General features: G+C 53.4%; 1 protein-coding gene across 7 annotated transcripts in view; it reads left to right on the top strand.

The window, feature by feature from the left end:
- Window positions 1-18,490, top strand: part of ATP11A (ATPase phospholipid transporting 11A) — a 116,082-nt gene that overhangs the window by 70,375 nt on the left and 27,217 nt on the right. For all 7 annotated transcript variants that reach the window (XR_003791771.1, XM_029210555.1, XM_029210552.1 and 4 more), the window contains exons 9-17: window positions 2,805-2,869; window positions 3,534-3,615; window positions 4,810-4,960; window positions 5,988-6,185; window positions 7,415-7,588; window positions 8,964-9,127; window positions 9,876-9,947; window positions 11,015-11,088; window positions 14,931-15,034. Coding sequence is in view for 6 of the 7 variants with exons in the window: in XM_029210555.1 (XP_029066388.1) it covers window positions 2,805-2,869; window positions 3,534-3,615; window positions 4,810-4,960; window positions 5,988-6,185; window positions 7,415-7,588; window positions 8,964-9,127; window positions 9,876-9,947; window positions 11,015-11,088; window positions 14,931-15,034 (1,084 nt within the window). In the remaining variant the exon portion in view is untranslated. The remainder of the gene's footprint in view (window positions 1-2,804; window positions 2,870-3,533; window positions 3,616-4,809; window positions 4,961-5,987; window positions 6,186-7,414; window positions 7,589-8,963; window positions 9,128-9,875; window positions 9,948-11,014; window positions 11,089-14,930; window positions 15,035-18,490) is intronic.

Here is an 18,490-nt window from a genome sequence, read left to right as displayed (position 1 = left end):
GCGATTTCCTCTCTATCGTTCAATTAAATGTGGATTCTTTTCCTGATGAGGGTTTTTCATCGTTGCTGTCCTGCTGGGTTTGAGGGGGGAATTCTGCGTGACCAGAGGTCCGGGTTCCACTCCACTTGCTGGTTTCTCTTGTGTACACGCGTCTGGATGTGTTAACAGATGAACGCCCCCGTGGAGCATGTACTCCCATGACTCTGCCGAGGGTCTTCTCACAGCCGGGAAGGGTGGGAGCTGGTCCAGCAGGCGAAGGGGAAGGCGCGTTTCCCCAATAGAAACGCTTTTCATAACTGAACAGACCGTGTGTCTTCAGCCAGGACGTTGAAAGGTTTCTGACTTGGGGGCCACTTCATTGGGCTGCATGAATCTGCCCAGACTCATCACTGGGACACAGCCGCAGTCTTAGACGTTGGGGGATGTGTCTCCCAAGGGCTTGTGCGGGCTCGCGCCCCCCGGGGACGGGGGAATCTGCTTCAGGGATGGGCAGTGGCCAGCGCGGTCACAGGTGGGTGTCCACACCTGCTTCATCAGTGGCCTCACCCCGGGCCGCTGGCGGCAGGGAGCTGACTCAGCCCTGAGGTCGTGGCGCCCAGATGAGCCGGCCCTGCTCGCTGCAGCTGTGGCCCGTGCTGCCTCACTTCCCGGGCCTTGGACGTTTTACCTGCACGTGGCCTCGGGTCTACGCTGAGGGAACTTGGCTTTCCGTAGGTTTTGACACCGCTCTCCTTCTTCACAAATCCCGCTGGTTAGAGAAATTATTTTTCTTCCAAGTTAAGCAGTCACCAGATTCTCTGTGTCCTGGCATTGCCTTGTGTATTAAGGAAAATACTGGGCCAGAAGTAGGAAAAAACACTCAGTGGGAAATTACTGCAAAATAAATCGTCATGGGGCTTATGTCCTTGAAAGGCTCCAGAAATTACTCGCTTTAAGGAGACAGTTGGCACCCCCCCCAGCATGTTTTGATCACCGTTCTTCAGCAGGTCAGCAGTTGCTTTCCAGAACCTGTGGAGGCATTGCCTGACCGTCCTTAGATACCTATTGTTCCAAAGGTAAATGCCTGGTTACCTTGGAGAAATAATGTGGATTTCTGTGTCTTGCGAGGATTAGTTTGAGTTTGAACAAGAGTGAATATATTTAGACGGATCCATATTGCCAGTGGGTGAGGCTGGAAAAGTGAGCACCGCAGGTTTTCCTCGTTTGGTATTTGGACGGAGTTGAAGGCTGAGCCCTTTGGGAAGATAATTACCAATATATTTTGTATTTTGATACGAATTCTACTTTAGCTTTTTAGGTATCTATATGATTCAGCAGACTTTTAATATTTGGGTATTTAGAGACGTTTATAAACTCGTGGTGTGGACAGCTGTGAGTTGCTCTCAAGTTGTCTCTCACAGTTGTCCAAGCTGTGAGAAGTTGTCCAAGCTGTGAGAAGCTCTCAGTCCTCTTGCAGTGATATTTCTCCATCCTCCTGTCCAAACTAGAAGTGAAGTACTTTTTGAAGTAAATTATTTTTAGACTCCCCAGAGACACTTCATAAAAGGGCCATTTATTTCCGTAAACACCTTGGGCGTGAGCTGTCCTAAGTGTTTGCTAACAGGGGCTAACAGTACTTGTAACACAAGCAGACAGCACGTGTGCAGCCGGGCGCCTGTCCCGCGTGGCTGTGAGGCTGGGGGACACACCCTGAGGCCATGGGACAGCCCTGGGTAGGCCCGTCGGGTCGTGGGGGGGGGGGCCTGCCAATGCACCCTGCTGGGCAGGCCTCCTTTCTCATCTTCAGCCTGATGTGGTCCTGAGCTGGGTCAGCTAAGTATACTGAACGCCTTTAAGCTTATCACGTTCAGTGGATTCTCAGCCTTCCGCGGTAAAGGGAAATTAAATGCCGACAAAGTGAAAAGCAAGCTTTAGCAGACCGTTCCCTTTACCCCAAATCAACGCTTTCCCTTTACCCTCCGAAGAAAATCGGGAGAATATTGTAAATGGCAAAATTAGTGCATCTGGATTCTACCTATTTCCCTTCTACTCTTGGGAAACGAGAAGAAATTATCACTCGGTCAACAAAGGGGACCACGCGTCCACGAGCCCCTGCAGGCAGAGCGTCTGTCTGCGGCTCACTGTCGCGTCCAGAGGGCTTGTTTTTGCACGAATGTTTCTAAATGCCTTGGTCGCTGCGTTGGCCCCTGGATCGCCCCAGACTCCCAGGCCACCAGCATTCAGGGGCCCTTGGGGCTCGGCTGCAGTGCTTGTAAATGCCACGCAGGGCCTCACAGCCTTCTTCCCTGAAAGCGTGACTGTGTTGTGTACGTGAAACCCCCGAGGGTGCGGTAGAAACAGCTGAGTGAGGGGCAGGCACCACTTGGGGTCCCCGGTGCCTCAGGCCTCAGACGTGAAGCCTGTTAGGAGCGGGTTTCCGGGTTGGTCCCTTGAGTGGCACTTCTGCCTAGTGCCCAGGGGCTGCTCATGGCACCCGTGGGGGCCCCAGCACCCTCGCTGTTGCCAGTGGAGCACGTTTAAGGCCTTGGGGTGTGGCCCCTTGGGGCTGGGGCAGGGCCGGGGCCCTGGAGGGGCTGACTCTTCCGGGATCTCCCAGCAGACAGGTTCTTCCCGCCCCCCCCAGGGAAAGAGCACGTGCTTTTACATGGGCCCGGCTAGCTTTCCTGGTCCAAGCACAAGCAGATCTTCACTGAGACTGTCTCCTCTCAGAACGAAGCGTGTGGAGCCAGTGAGCTGCTTCTGCGTCTTGTCGTGCCGACCTGCTTTCTCCATTGCCCTGTTTCTGGTCATCCTTATCTTTGCAGGCCATTAGGATCGGAAAACTTGCTTCTTAGAGGAGCCACGCTAAAGAACACTGAGAAAATCTTCGGTAAATGTTTTAATTAGTGAATTATTAATAATAGCTTCTAAAACCAAGGACCCGTTAAGCAGTTAAAATCCGTAGATTTAACTATGGATGAAAGCGTACCATAAAAGCGTCTCTTTGTGCTTTGAGGGGCTGTGGATTTATGGCCGCGGTAATTTTCCTCACTAAGAAAACCGGTCGCCGCGTATAACCGCCATCCACAGAGCCGTGACACCTGAGAGTGTTGCTTGCAAATTAAGTGCCCGTAGTTTTTGACTCAGACGTGAACTTATATCTATGAAAGGATTCACACGGTGTAGTTCTGCAAGAAATTTCCTTTAATGGCTGTATTTCTTTGCTAGTATTTCCCACTTCTGGTGGGTTACTTTTTATGTTTTAACTGAAACAACTTATAAATATACAAATGTGTCCCGTTGTTGGAAAACTCAATACATTAAAATCTGAACCTAAAAAAAAAAGCACGGATTGCTCTTTATGCAGGAAAAGAAAAGCATTCCTTTGGTCTAAAGAATCCTGTGTGACTTTTTATTAACAGCTAGCTTGCCTAGAAAAATTTAAAGTATGATCCGTTTTGTCCAAAATTTCATTTTTATCGTAGCTGTGCATACTTCACGATGTAGAGCAAGACACAGTTGTGTTGTTCTAACATCTGCTCTGTACTTTATAGGTGTTGCTGTTTACACGGGCATGGAAACCAAGATGGCACTGAATTATCAGTCAAAATCCCAGAAGCGATCTGCTGTCGAAAAGTAAGCCGCTTGCCCCATGGTTCGAAACGTGTAAAAACTCATCCGTGGCTTCCCACTGTCGCAAAGCCCCGCAGATGGGGAACCATTTTCCTCTTAGTCTTACTAGCAACTCCTTCATGGGATCTGATGGACAGTCAAGCGGGTTATTTAGACCTTAGATTGACAGTGTTACTTTGTGGGGACGTAAATGGCCACGCACCCTCAGCCACGTCTGCAGGCTCCCGCCCGCGTGTGGACACCTGGAGTTCTGGGTCAAGGTCCGTTGTGGGTGCCCAGCATCTCCTCCCACCATTTCATGAAAAAGTGAAGGTTCAGTCACTTTTCTGATACGGGTTCAGTGAGGAAAGCATTAGCAGAGGGAACAGTCTTCTTTTCATTAAATGATAAAATCCTGATTATGTCAAGGACACAGTTGAATTTGTAAGAAAACATGGCCCAGAATGATGTCTTCTTTGCCTCTCACTAAAGTGTGTCCTTAACTTGAAGTGTACAGCTGAGTGTCCTCGTGTAGTGTAAGGAAGCGCTCCGGGCTCCTGGGTGATCTGTGGGGAGACTGTGGAGGCATCGTCTGTCTGTTCCTGGCAAGTCGACCTTGAAACGTGATCCTGGGTCTCTGTCCATCTGTGGCTGCATCAGATATGAACTTGGACAGTTGGTTCTTACTAAAGAAGAATGCTTAGTTTCCAGATGTCTGCACTGACAGACCTTCTTCATAAGCTCCTGAGATACCGGTTAAGGATTCAGCACTTTTCCTCGGCGGAGGGCATTCGCTCCCTCCCTCCCTCCCCCCTTCCTTCGTGGCGATAATCTCCAAGTTTGGAACTCACTGGCTGATGCTCCATGGTAGAAGAAATTGATTTCTGGGTGTTCTTTGAATTAAGAGCCCTAGACCATGCAGAAGCCCTGTGAGCCAGGCTGTGCCCTCCTGTCTATCCCTGCCCTCAGCACTTTCCCAGGTGGCCGCAGAACACACGTCAGTGCCCACGGCGGGTACTCAGATGTAGACGAGTTCGCATTTTCACTTTTACCCTGACAGTTCGTCGGGGAGGCGGGGGGAGTCCTTTAAAACCTGTTGTTGTGCTGTTCCTGTCTGTTCACAACATGTTCATGCTGACGTTTGTGAGAAAGGCGGCGCCCAGCTCAGGATTCCTTGGCGAGCGGGAGCTAGGTCACCGCCGCTGTCTTGTGTTTCAGATCAATGAATGTGTTCCTCATCGTGTACCTCTGCATCCTGGTCAGCAAAGCACTGATTAATACCGTCATGAAGTACGTGTGGCAGAGTGAGCCGTTCCGAGATGAGCCGTGGTACAACCAGAAGACAGAGGCAGAGAGACAGAGGAACCTGGTATGGAAAGTGACTCCGCAGGCTGTCGCTGTGGAAACGTGGGGAGACCGGATGAGGTCTGGGTTGATGAAATCTTTGTGGTAGACGCCGTGCTCATTGATGGTGAAGGTTGTCAGCTGCCTGCCCCCGCCCCCGGCCCTGCAGCTGTAGACACTGGTTGAGCCTCCTTCTTTGGGTATTTGAATAGTCAAGTCTGAAAAGGTGTCGGCTTCCATCCTGGATTCATAAGGACACACCTTAAACACCTAAAACTCAGCGCGGCGACCTGTATTATAAGGGGGCAGAGTAGCTGCCTATTGGTGAGATACACGGTCCCTAATTAGGTAATAGGTGGATAAAAGGAGCGTCTCGATGACGATGGAAAATTACAATAAGAATTGGCTTCATTTTCACGTACTCCTATTTATCAAAAATGTTTTCCCCCAAACCAGTGAGTTAATTTGATGAAATGTCCTCTACTTAAAGCAGTACAGTCTCCTGGCTGGGCCTACTGCGTCCACCTGAGCGGTGTGCAAATCCACACCTGGATCCACTCAGCTCAGAGCAGGGCCGTGTGCAGGTCCCAGCCTGGCCCCCACTTCCTTCCTGTGTTCAGTCCGGCCTCCCATGAGACAAATGGCTCAGAAAGAAGGATAAAACTATACAGAAACACCATTTGTACAGACCCCTAAATTCGGTCGTTTATCAGACTCTCGAGGGAAACTTGCAATAATCACGGTATACGGCGTCCTGCGGGCTCTCAGCTGGAGACCCACCCCCGCTCCCCGCCGTCTCTGAGTGTGACTCACAACCCCCGCCACGCCCCCCACCCCCCAGCAGCGCAGATGTCGGGCAGCTCCCGTCCCGGGCCTGCCGCGGCGCTGAAGTCGGGTGCGGGAGACGACGGCCCCCGCTGCCCCAGTGGCCTTTACCTTTGGGTTTGAAGCACTTGGTTTAGAAACAGCACTTGTTAAGCTGTGCCTGACTGACTGAGGTTTGAGCCATCGTGATGCAGGCGGGTGGCGGGGGGTCACACGCCTTCTCTTAGCTCCTCAGAGCCTTCACGGACTTCCTCGCCTTCATGGTTCTCTTCAACTACATCATCCCCGTGTCCATGTACGTCACCGTGGAGATGCAGAAGTTCCTCGGCTCCTACTTCATCACCTGGGACGAAGAAATGTTTGATGAGGAAACGGGTGAAGGGCCTCTGGTTAACACCTCGGATTTGAACGAAGAGCTAGGACAGGTCAGGTCTCCTGAATTGTCTTCTCTTACTGGCTGGCCATTGAGCCCCTCTCTTTTATGTCCCAGGTTTCTAGAAGCTACGTGATTCTTATCACGCAGGCAGGTCATCAGGATGGTCAGATGGGAACGTTTCCATTTCAGCTCGTGCACAGCGGTGTAACCTGTACCTAGTGAAAGAGGGCGGCAAAGCGGCTTTTTATCTTTACGTGACAGTGCCTGGGGCTCTGGGTTTACAAGTTGTGCACAAACTCACTGCCATAAGCTCACCGTGGCCTTTCTAAGTGGTGCTGATTCTGGGTTTCAAGGGAGAGTTAGCAGCGAGCCTGCTCACAGGGGCTGCCCTCGGCTGTCCCGTCCCATCTCCTCGGTCCTCACGGCCCCGGTCATCATCGTCAGGGTGGGCAGAGTAAGACCTGAGTTTCAGTCTCACGGCGTAAAGAGTTCAGAAACCCTCCACTGAACCCCTGCTCCAGGCTGACGGCTCGTGGCCTGGGCTCTGCGCTGGCAGCTCTTGACCTGTAGAGTGAGCGTAGTAACAGGTACCCGCCCTGCAGCGTGTCCCGCGGGCGGAACGTGAGGGTGGGAGCCGCCGAGCGGGAGCCCAGCGGGATGGGTGGAGCAGGGACTCGCCGGGACCCTCCACCCCCTCCCGGGCCCGCGGGTCTCTGATAGCCGGCGGTGGGGGCTCAGGGGGGACCCGTGTTCCCCACAGCTCGTGAGGTGCCCACAGGGTCCGGGATCCCCACCTTCTTTCAGTTCATCAAGATCCAGGGTTTAAAACTCCGTGTAGTTTTCACACTTGCCACAGTTTTCTATCGGAGATTTTTGTCCCTTGACTTGTTTGAATTCTGTCATCTTCCAGCCCTTAAACGATGCTGCAGGCTTGGACCTCCCAGGCCTTATGGGATAAGCTCATCCCACCCGTACCCTTGATTTTTTGGTCAGATCGGATCTAGGACCAAGCCCCCAACCCCTGCCGCGTCTCTGTCTTTCCATGAGATGGAAGGAGAAAAGTGTAGAAAGTCCCCCCTCGGCCCCCGGAGCCAGGCTGTGTCCAGACGCTCGCATGCACGGAGCTTCGGGCGGGGACGGCCAGTGTGCTCACCGTCCGGCCGGGGAGGCAGCGCGGTTGGGTGAAAGCCTCGGAAATCGCTTCGTTCGGACGAGGCTGCCTTGGGGGGTCCGAGGGCCCTCGAGGGGCAGCAGCTCCCAGCTGAGTCATGTCCGCAGGTGGAGTACGTGTTCACGGATAAGACGGGCACCCTCACCGAGAACAACATGGAGTTCAAGGAGTGCTGTGTGGAGGGCCACGTGTACGTGCCGCACGCCGTCTGCAACGGACAGGTGCTCCCCGCCGCCGCCACCATCGACATGATCGACGCCTCCCCGGGCGCCGGCGGGCGGGTAGGTGGCCGTGCTCCTGGCCGTGTATCCTGCTGCCACCTGTCCACGGGCGGGTCACGCGAGGGACCAGGGGCATCTCCTGTCCTGGGGTCCAGGACAGATGCTGCCCTCCGGCGACTCGGGGGGGAAGAGCTGTGAGTGTCCCCATCTGCACAGGCGTCCCCAGGTGCATCTGGCCGTCACATCAGGGTTGGGGCAGCTGTCTCCACGTGGCCAGGTGGGGAAACCGTGGGCTGAGAGTAGAGGGCCCTGCAGACCATGAGTGCTCACACACGGACACACACACACACACTCGCACACACAGACACGGGCACGCGTGCTCACAGACATGGGCACACACACACAGACACAGACACGGGCTCACACACAGCCACGGGCACATGTGCTCACAGGCACGGGCACACACACACACAGGCACACACGTGCTCACAGACACATGCACATGTGTGCTCACAGACACAGGCACACACGTGCTCACAGACACACAGACACGGGCACACACGTGCTCACAGACACACACATCTGCACACAGACACATGGACACACACCTGCACACACACGCAGACACACACACAGACACACAAGGCACACGTGCTCAGACACAGACACATACCTGCACACAGACACAGGGCACACACGTGCTCACACATACATACACACTGACACATGGACACGGACACACACCTGCACACAGACACAAGGCACACACTTGCTTACATACACTTCACACACACACACACACACACACACACACACAAACACACACTGGTTCTGTGGCTCCAGGTCTCACCCCCTCCAGGAGGGCCGTGACCCTCAGCGGCAGTCGTCCAGGAGACCGTTCCGGAAGCTTTGGTGGCTGCAGAGCCTGCATGGAGCCCCAGGGGACTGAGGTGGCCTGAGTCAGCTCTGCTTCAGCGGCCTTTTGAGAGCTGGTGCGCGTGTGCCTCTGGTGGTGCAGAAACGGCCTCTTCACCCCCGAGCCTCGGGGGAGGGCCAGGTGGTCTGTGGCCTTGCGGGGCGTCGCACCTGCCTCAGCTGCCCACCTGGCCTGCGCAAGGCCAGCCCAGCCCTTCTTGGCCCCCTCAGTCTCGGTCGCACCCCAGGGCGCGGGACGGCTTCCGGGAACCCGGGGATCGCAGGCCCGTCTCTTCTTGTGGCCTTGAACCCGCTGCCTCCCTGAGGTCCGTGTCCATCTTCGTCTGGACCGCGAGACGGAGGAAAGGCAGCCGGACTCCGCTGCCACCGCCAGAGGTGGAACTAAGACTCCCTGACCCCCAGGGCTGCAGGCCCGGCGTTGTTGTTTACCGTCTTCTGTTTGGTCTCCTTGTTTTGAGTGGGTGTGCCATAGAGTTGTGGGTTTGTGCTGCATTTGTAGGAGAGGGAAGAGCTGTTTTTCCGGGCCGTCTGTCTGTGCCACACCATCCAGGTGAAGGACGACGACGAGGTGGACGGGCCCAGGAAGTCGCCGGATTCAGGGAAGCGCTGCGCGTACATCTCGTCCTCGCCTGACGAGGTGGCTCTGGTCGAAGGCATCCAGAGGTGCGTCTCCGGTCCCTGATGCGAGGGGGGTGCGGGACCTCTCCACCCCGACATTCAGTCATAGAGATCACCCTCCAAGCAGCCTCTCCTTCAGCCTGCCAGCTCCTGCCAGGTCAGCGGGACCCTGTCCCCCTGGTCCCATAGAGTCTTCCTAATACGATTAGGGTTGTTGCCGTGTTAGTGTATGTCTCCACCTCCACGTCCCGGAAGCTCCTTGAGTCCAGAAGCCAGGCCCGTTTGCTCTTCCCCATCCCAGCCTGGGCCCGCATGGGCAGAGCCCTCACACGTGCTGGTGCAGGAGGGGGCGTTACAGATGAAGTGCCCCGTGGCCCGTTGGTTGAACGGGGCTATAGTTTGCTCATCAGTAAGATGGAGCGTCTGTCTGGAGATTGATGGGCTCCCAGAGTCCTTCCAATTCTGACATGGTCACCAACCTGTAAGCAGCCCCACTGATCAGCAGAGACAGGGACCAATCCTCAGACCTGCTGCCGTCCATACCCTCCAGTAAGAAGGCAGCTAATTGCGTGTGGTACGCCAGACGGTCGGGTAAGTCGACATTCCCTGGGCTCCTGGAGAACGTCTGAGACAGTGCTATAATTTCCCGACTTTACAGTGCAGTTTACAGCCTCTTTTTCTGGAAGCGTTTCTTTTTCAAAAGGAGAGCTTTCCCGAAGTGTAAAATGGAAACATGCAATGAAAGAGGGCCATCCGGGTCCACATTGACTCCCAGGTGTGTCTCCTCCCACAGATTGGGCTTCACGTACCTGAGGCTGAAGGACAATTACATGGAGCTCCGGAACAGGGACAATGACATTGAGAGGTGAGAGCCTGCCTGGTTGGGACGGCAGTACAGGGTTGTCTTTACAGAGCTCTTTCACTGGAGAAAATACCAAGTTCTCTGCACTCCTTCCATAACTCGTTCTCCCTCTTCTCAGTAACAACACCAAGAATGTCACCGAAACACCTGGAGAAGTTGAGTCGGATGGTTAGAGGAGAAGTTGGGTGGTGGTGTGCCCTCAGACAGGCTGGGGTTAAGCCACACATTGTCAGTTTTACTGCAGGAGTTGACAAAGCTTCTAGTACGTTCTGACACCCCCAAGGCCGAGCTCTGACTCCCCACGAGAGGGCCAACGTAAGCCCTTCCCCCGGGAGTGGCCCTGGAATCCTGTGTTCTCCGAGCAGGTTCCCAGGCCTTGGAGCACGGGGTCCTATAGAAACACTGAGCGGTAGCCTTGGAGGGACCAGATGGACGGGGGATGTTTCACTTTCCATATCGACTCTTAGGGACCATCTAGTCTAAAACTGCTGCTCCCAGAGACAAATGGCATGTTTTGATTTTGACTCAGAGGATGGGGCCATCCATCTCTCCTTGCTAAATAAACATCAATGGGCCGTTATGGATACGGCACACGTGGTAAAGGATGTAAGATTTGGTGGTGACGGTCTCAAAAGAGCTGGATTTTACATTTTTGCTCTTAAGAAAAATAAACTCCCAGGCTGCAGAGGTGGTGAGCCCCTCGACTCCAGAATGGCTGCTGGGCCCTAGGCCCGCCAGGTCAGCTGGGGCTCCTCCCGCAAGCGCTCGGGGCCTCTGGGCGCCATGGGGTCACCCCTGGGAGGGCAGTGACATTGCTGTTTGGCTTCTGGTTTCCAGCTGGAAAGGCAAGTGAGCGCCCCTGAGGCCGTAACCGCCGCTCGGTGCTCCAGGCCCCCCGGGAGCCAGCTTGTGGGCCAGCGGGGCCGGCGCAGCCTCACAGCCACCTAGGCTGACAGCCCCCTTGCTCTTTTAGGGATTGTGAAGCAGGCAGGGGAGGGCCGGTAGTCACCCCGATGTGGTGAGACGTGTGGCCGGATGACAGTAAAAGCAATACTCAACCTCTTTTTCAGGTTCGAATTGCTGGAGATTTTGAGCTTTGACTCAGTAAGAAGGAGAATGAGTGTAATTGTCAAATCTGCTACAGGTAGAGATTTCTTTCCCTTTGGTTTCTTAAATGATATAGTGTGACTGTGTTTTACTCTGATGCCTAAATTCTGTAGGAGCTTTAAGGATTTAACTGTTTATTCTCTTTGTTTAAAGCATGGATAAACCACCACTAACCCCTCAACCTCAGGCCCCGTTTGTCCCCGAGCACCTTCTGCTGAGGTTTAGTCACCTTCGGTTTTCCCCCCCGAGGGAAAGTCCTGTGACTCTTCCCCAGGGCTCTGAACTCCCCTCAGTTTACGCATGCCACAGCCTGTCTCCTGGGTCCCCACCTGCAGGCCCCGCCCACCTGCAGTCCCCGCCCAGGCGCCTGCGACCACGTCCTCCTCGAGCCCTCGTGCGCTCCCTGTCTCTGCCGGGCCTCCTGGGCTCGGGTCCTTGATGGAAACAGGCAGCCGCCCCTCCAGCTCTTCTCATGGAGGCTCTGAGCTGCCTCCCAGCTTTCCTTCCCAGGCCACCCCCTAGGGTACACCACCCGGGCTTTTCCACCTGGAGGCCCTCTACCTGGCCTAGACTTTTCCACCTGGAGGCCCTCTACCTGGCAGGGCTTTTCCACCTGGAGGCCCTCTACGTGGTCTGGACTTTTCCACTTAGAAGCCTTCTATCAGGTGTAGACTTTTCCACCTGGAGGCCCTCTACCTGGTCTGGACTTTTCCACCTGGAGGCCCTCAACCTGGTCTGGACTTTTCCACCTGGAGGCCCTGTTACTCATGTGCAGCCCTCCCAGGACATCTCCACGGCCGCCTGCAAGAAGCCTTCCTGGCTTCCTCCTGCCCTTGCAGGCTGCAGATGTCCTGGATGCAGAGCCACGCTTACTCAGCAGTGTGCCCAGCGCAGCGCTGCCGAGCGTCCGGTGAGTGCCGCTGGGTTCAGTTTGCTAACGTGTTTGCAAGTGGCATCTTACCAAGAGACAAGGCATCTTACTCTTTCTCGTTTCTTAAAACGAGACCGCACTAGGCTATGTTTTTCTCTTTGGAAACTTGCCTGGAGAGCAGCGAAACAAAGCTGCTGCCCTGAACCTAAACAGACTCGGCCTCAAGTATGACCTGGAGAGCTCTGCGTCAGCAGTGTCCTTACACTCGGGTCGAGCGGATTTCCTTTCCACAAAGTGAGTTCCCGTAACAGGGCTGCTTGAGCCTCTTTCGATGGAACCGGAAATGCCTTATTTTGTCTCCCAAGCCGGTTGAGGACATCGGGAGGTTGCTGAAGGCCCATCTTTCAGCCAGGCCCCGTGAACCGCGCTCCGCGAGCTGCAGCGCTTGGGCGTCTCGGAGCTGGCGCTCGGACCCGCGTGGCTCCCTCGCCTGCGAAGCAGGCCGTCAGACGTGGCGGCTCCACCAACGAGCCTTGCACCAGTGAGCGCCATGGACATCAAGTCTTTATGTAAATGCTGCCCCGAACACGTGGCCACAGGGGCAGCAGGACACGGGAAGCACACGGCCCGTCATGTTTGGAGATGCGTCCCCTGGGCGGGTGCCCCCTCTGCTGCGCGCTGGCCAGCGCTGGGGTCCATCCAGGACGAAGGCGTTCAACTGCACAAGGCCCCACCGTCCGTCTTTCTCTCTTTTGACTTGCCCCGGCACAAACGAGGATCATGCTCGAGACAGTCCGTGAGCCAGCAGTCGTGGCCACAGCCTCGGGAAGCAGTGCGTCAGCTGGTCACACACCACCTTCTCCCCCTCTGCACATTCTCCTGACCCGCCCCGCACAGCGCAGGAACCGAGGTGTGGACTGTGGAATCTTCACGAACAGCGACACTTCCCGTCAGAAGGAGCGTGGCTCGGCCTGGAGCAGCAGCTGGGTCACGTGAAGGACTTACATCCTCGGCGCTCGCGCCGCTAGAAACCCCTTCCTGGAGGGGAGAGGCCGGGCCATCAGAACCCCGCAAGGCAGCAGTGAATTCTCAGAGACGTGAATATTTAACTAAACAAGTTGTTCTCTAAGTAGTAATACCTCCCCGGAGATGACCCTAAAGGCACTGATTTCCAGCCTCGTGGGCGGGACGGAGACCGGAGCCCCTGCAGCCCTGAGTTTCTGAGGCTTCTCCCCGAGAAGCCACTGCAGCTGTGGAGCCACCCAGGTCCCACGGCGCTTGGCGTGGGCCGCGGTCACCTCACCTGTGTGTTTGCACTGCTCTGGAGTTCTAACTTCTTATTCGTTTACAAAACTGGAAAAGCAGGTCTGCAGCTGGGGCCCAATACTCTCTGCTCTTGTCCTTTGCAAGTTAAACGTCACCTTCCACTCCAGATGTTTTCACGTCAGAGGCTCCGCTTGACAGTGTCTTTAGGCTGAACACGTCCCACGTCTACGGCGGGTACAGAGGGATGACAGGTTGAGACAGTAGAAAATTTAAGTCATTCACAGGCCATTACTTGGAGTCATCTGTGATTTTTCTAGAAAAGGAATTACTGTTCAAGAAGGTATCACCACTCAGAATTGTCTGGACCACGAAACTTGTTTTATCCTATATCTGGTGCCGTATGTACAGCACTGCCTAGAAGTCACGGCTGGTGCCGGGCACGGATTCTGCCTTCAGGCTGGCGGGCGTGTGACCAGACTCTCGGGTCACGGCCTGAGGGTGTGCGGGCTTCTCCTGGGGATTGGACTCACTGCTCAGATTCCCACTGGGGGCGGCGGCCGTGCTGCCGCTTCTTTCCCAGCTCAGCCCCACGTGTCCCCTCCGCATGCCTGCGACACACACTGCAGACACCGTCCTTCCTGGCCGTAGGTTGACGTTGCCCTGGGTTTAACTGCAGGACTCCCGTGAGCGTGAACCGGGCCGTGTTTTAAGTGTTTCGCTCTGTATGTTGCAGGAGATAGTTCTGGGACCAAGGACAGAGCCACCCACGATGAGCTCCGATGCTGCCCCTGAGTTCACGGGCCCTTGTCCAGATCCCCGTGTGGACCACCGTTTCTGGGCACCCCAGCCCTCGCCCCAGCACTGTGCCCCCTCCTCCCGGCCCCTCCTGGTGCTCTGGGTTTGGCTCCCGGGTTTCCTTCCCGCGGGCCGTCAGCATCTTGGGTTTCCAGGGACCCACCCCAGGCCGGGGCTCGGTGTTCGTGATTTCTGTCTGATGACAGAAATCTGTTTAGGGCTGAACAGAACCTGGTTCCAGCAGCAGTGCCCCCTCTCTGGCCCTGCAGCCGCTGTGACAAGCCCCTCGGTGCTTCCGCAGAAGAGGGCCACGTGGTTTGCAGGCCAGAAGAGTCCTCGAGAAAGAGGAGCCCCGGTGCCAGCGGCCTGTGGGTCAGCGCGGGCGCCTGCAGTTCTGTCCGAGCCGAGAGCTTCCCGACCCATCTGGAAGGGAAAACCTTTCACCTCGAGCGGGGAGGAGCGTGCACCCCCAGCACTGAGACGTGTGAAGTGACCGGGGCAGTAGGTGTGGGGAGAATCGTTCGACAGATGCTTCTCGTCACTGTTGGTCATGCCCAGTGTCCCAGCAGCTTGTTACCCCATTTGGGGTCGGCCACGCCCTCTGCGTCCGTACCCCTCCCTGGTCCCGAGGGCATTCGTCCCTCACTCACATCCTTGCCAGGGAGCAGGCGGAAGTGACAGGACGAAGGACGCCCAGGAGCCAGTTTCGTTCCTGGTTCCTGACTTTCCTGAGATTCTGGGCTTGTCGGAATAAACCGAGGCTTTGTGGGGGGATCTGTGGCTTTGACGTTTTCCTGATCTTACAGGTTAACTGGTCAGTCGACATCTCCATGACAGTCTCAGCGCTGGTACCCCTGGTTTTGTTTTTAATAAAAGCGTCACTTGAAAAATAATTTAGTCTTCCCCAGAGAGTGATTAAATGAAAATCTTCTTTTCTCGTTTTCTAGGAGAAATTTATCTGTTTTGCAAAGGAGCAGATTCCTCAATATTTCCCCGAGTGATAGAAGGCAAGGTGGACCAGATCCGTTCCAGAGTGGAGCGCAACGCAGTGGTGAGATGCGGGCGGCGGCCTCACGCCTCTTCTCCCTCGTGGGGCACACGTTCCTGCTGGGTGCCACGTGCCCTTGGGCGGGCACCACCCTCCGCAGCCCTCCGCTGGTGTTTGGGGGTGAGGGCGTCCAGAATGACAAGCACATTGTGACGGTCTTGAAGAAAATAGATCTTTATCCTGAGGGCTTCCAGTGATTGGCGGCTAATGCTTTCCCTTGTGACCTGTTTGGTTTTCTTCTCACGTTTTGTTCTGAAGTGAGTGCTCAGCCTGTTCTAGGCTCATCCGAGTTCTTCCATCATCGGAGCTTCGTTCCATTTTGTGGCTGAAAAATATTCCACCGTGTGGATGCGCTGTATGTGCCACACTGTGTTTATCCATCACCTGTTGGTGGGCACTTGGGTTGTTTCCACCTTTTGGCCACTGGGAACGATGCTGCTGTGAACATGGGTGTGCTTGTATCTGTCTGAGTTCCTTTGATTGTGTACCTAGGAGTGGGATGGCTGAGTCACCTGGTAATTCCAATATGTTTCACTTTTTAAGGAAATGCCAGACTGTTCCCCAGAGGCTGCACCGCTTCGCATCCCCACCAGCAGTGCGTGAGGGTTTCAGTTCCTCCACCTATTCGCCAACACTTGCTATTCTCCATTTTTGTTACCTGTAGTCACCCTGGTTAGGTATGAAATGGTAACTCATTATGGTTTTTGTTTGCATTTCCCTAATGACTGAAGATGTTGAGCACCTTTTTAGGTGCTTATGGACCATTTGTATCTTCTTTGCAGAAATGCTTATTCAGGGTTTTTGCCCATTTTTTAATCAGGTTTTTTTTCTTGTTGAATTGTAGGAGTTCTTTATATATTCAGAATACTAACACCTTATCAGATGTATGAATTGCAAACATTTTCTCCCAGTCTGTAGGTTGTCTATCACTCTCTTGATAGTATCTTTGGATGCACAAAAGTTTTTAATTTTAATCAAGTCCAATTTACTTTTTTGTTGTGGGCCTGTGCTTTTAGTGTCATATTTAAGAAACTGTTGTCAAATCCAAGATCATAATTTGTCCCTATGTTTTTTTTCTGAGAGTTTTATAATGTAGCACTTATATTCAGGTCTTTGATCCATTTAGAGTTAATTTTGCATGTGTGGGACAGGTGAGGGTCCAGCTTCACTCTGTCACATATGGATGGCTGCTTGTGTCAGGACCGTTGGTTGAACAAGACTGTTCTTTCCCTGTTGGATGGTCTTGGCATCCTTGTCAAAAATCATTGGGCCACATGTGCAGCTGTTCATTTTTGAGCTCTCGGTTCTGTTGCGTTGGTCTATGTCTGTCTTTACGCTAGGACCACCCCGTTTTGGTTACTTGTCCCTTTCCGGTGAGTTTTGAAACCAGGAAACGTGAGTCCGTCCTCCAGCCTCGTTCTTTTACAAGATTGTGGTCTACTCTGTGTCGCTTGAGATTCCCCATGAATTTCAGGTGGGTTTTCCCATTCCCGCAAGAATGCCATTGGAGTTGTGATAGGCGTTGTTCGGAACCTGTAGACCACTTTGGGTGGTGTCGTCATCGTGGGATGTTAGGTCTTACAGTCTGTGAACACAGGATGCTGTCCATTTACTTAGATCGTCTATGATTTCTTTCAGCAACATATTGTAGTTTTCAGTCTATGAATCTTTCACCTCCATGGTTTAACTCATTCTCGGGTATTTTATTCTTTTTGATGCTACTGTAAACGGTATTGTTTTCTTAATTTCCTTTTTGGATTGTTCACAGTTAGTGTGTGGAAATGCAACCGCTGTTTGTGTGTTGACTTTGTATTCTGCACCGTTACTGAATTCGTCTTTTAGTTCCAGCCATTTTTGTTTTGTGTGTGGTGTGGAATCCTTAGAGTTTTCTACGTATAAGATCCTGTCATCTAAGAACAGAAATAACTTTATTTCTGCCTTTCCAACTTGATACCTTTTTTTTTTCTTGCCTGATTGCTCTGGTTAAGACTTCTGGTGCCATGTTGAATGGAAGTGGCAGAGGCAGCCATCCTTGTCTTCTGCCTGATCTTAGGGAGAAAGTTTTCAATCTCCCCCCGTTGAGTATGATGCTAGCTATGAGTTTTCATATATGGCTTTTATCGGGTTGAGGAAGTTCCCTTCTATCCTAGTTTACTGAGTGGTTTTATCATGAAAAGCTGTCGGGGTTTGTCAGTTGCTTTTTTGCATCTATTGAGATGATCATGTGAGTTTTTCTCCTGTGTTCTATTTATGTCATATATTACATCGATTGGTTTTCATATGTTGAATCACCCTTGCATCACTGGGATAAATCCCTCTTGGTCATGTATATAATCCTTCGGACATACTGTTAGATTCAGTTTACTGAAATTTTGTTGAGGATTTTTGCATATATGTTTGTAAGGGATAATATTCTGTAATTTTCTTTCCTTGTGGTGTGTTTGTCTGGCTTTGCATATCAGTATTGTTTTATATACAGTGTCCAGGGTTTTAGTAATACTTTGCAGGAAGAATAGAGAAAAGTATTTCTACTCCATGTTTCCACAAGGGGAAGTCCCATAGCTGCTTTTAAAGGCAAGGTTCTATTTATTTCTGAAGTTTCTGCTGACCGTTCACACCAGCTCTATGTTCTGGGACGGCTCTGAATTACTATCCTCGTAAAACCTCTTTCTTATCGTGCAGTTTTTCTGGCGTAGAATGAAGTCATATACATGTTTCCTGTGCGTTTCACCTCTTAGGAGAAGTCAGAGGATCCATTCTGTAGCTCGAGTTCATGTCTCTGATCTGTACCTTGATCACCATGGATACTTCCAATCCAACTTCAACCACTTTTTTTAGCAGAAGTTACTGAGTTATTATTGTGTGCCAAGGAGTCGGGGGTGAAGTAAGACAGTGCCAGCGACCTGAGAGCTCCCACCCCACAAAGGAGACAGACAGGAGGGCAGCGAAGTGGGCAGGGAGTGGACCCGGGAAGGATGCAGGGGAAGAACATCTCTGTGCTTTCACGGCTCGGGGGTGGAGAGGGACCTGCCTTCTCAGAGAGGCGAGCGGGCTGCTTGCTTGCTCCCCGGGACGGGACTCGGCGTCTGGATGGTGGGCGGTCACAGAGCTCAGTGCCTTCCCAGAGCGTCGGACACACAGATGCTGCTTTTGTCCTGCTCCTTCCCGGGGGCTCCCTTCCCGCCTTCAGGCTTCCGAGACCTCCGGGGACAAGAGGAGCTGTTAACCGGACTGTGATCGTGTCCTTCGGCTACATCTGGAGGTCGGAGAAAACATGAAGGATGTGAAGCGTTCCCTGAGGGCGATGGGACGTTAGAATTCATAGAGTGGAAAACCTTCAAATCTTAGAAACCAGTGTTCTCCCAGAATTTGGACTGGCTCATTTCAGGGGATCTGTAGAGTTGGGGCTGAAGGAACAAGGGAAGCAGAAGGGGATCGTCCAGGGTCGCCAGTCGGGCC

This window comes from Monodon monoceros, unplaced genomic scaffold (assembly GCF_005190385.1).
Source record: "Monodon monoceros isolate NGI ecotype Baffin Bay Population unplaced genomic scaffold, NGI_Narwhal_1 Super_Scaffold_8, whole genome shotgun sequence".
Taxonomy (NCBI): domain Eukaryota; kingdom Metazoa; phylum Chordata; class Mammalia; order Artiodactyla; family Monodontidae; genus Monodon; species Monodon monoceros.
The sequence above is the reverse complement of the archived record's forward strand: the minus strand, read 5'-3'. Positions and strand labels throughout refer to the sequence as shown.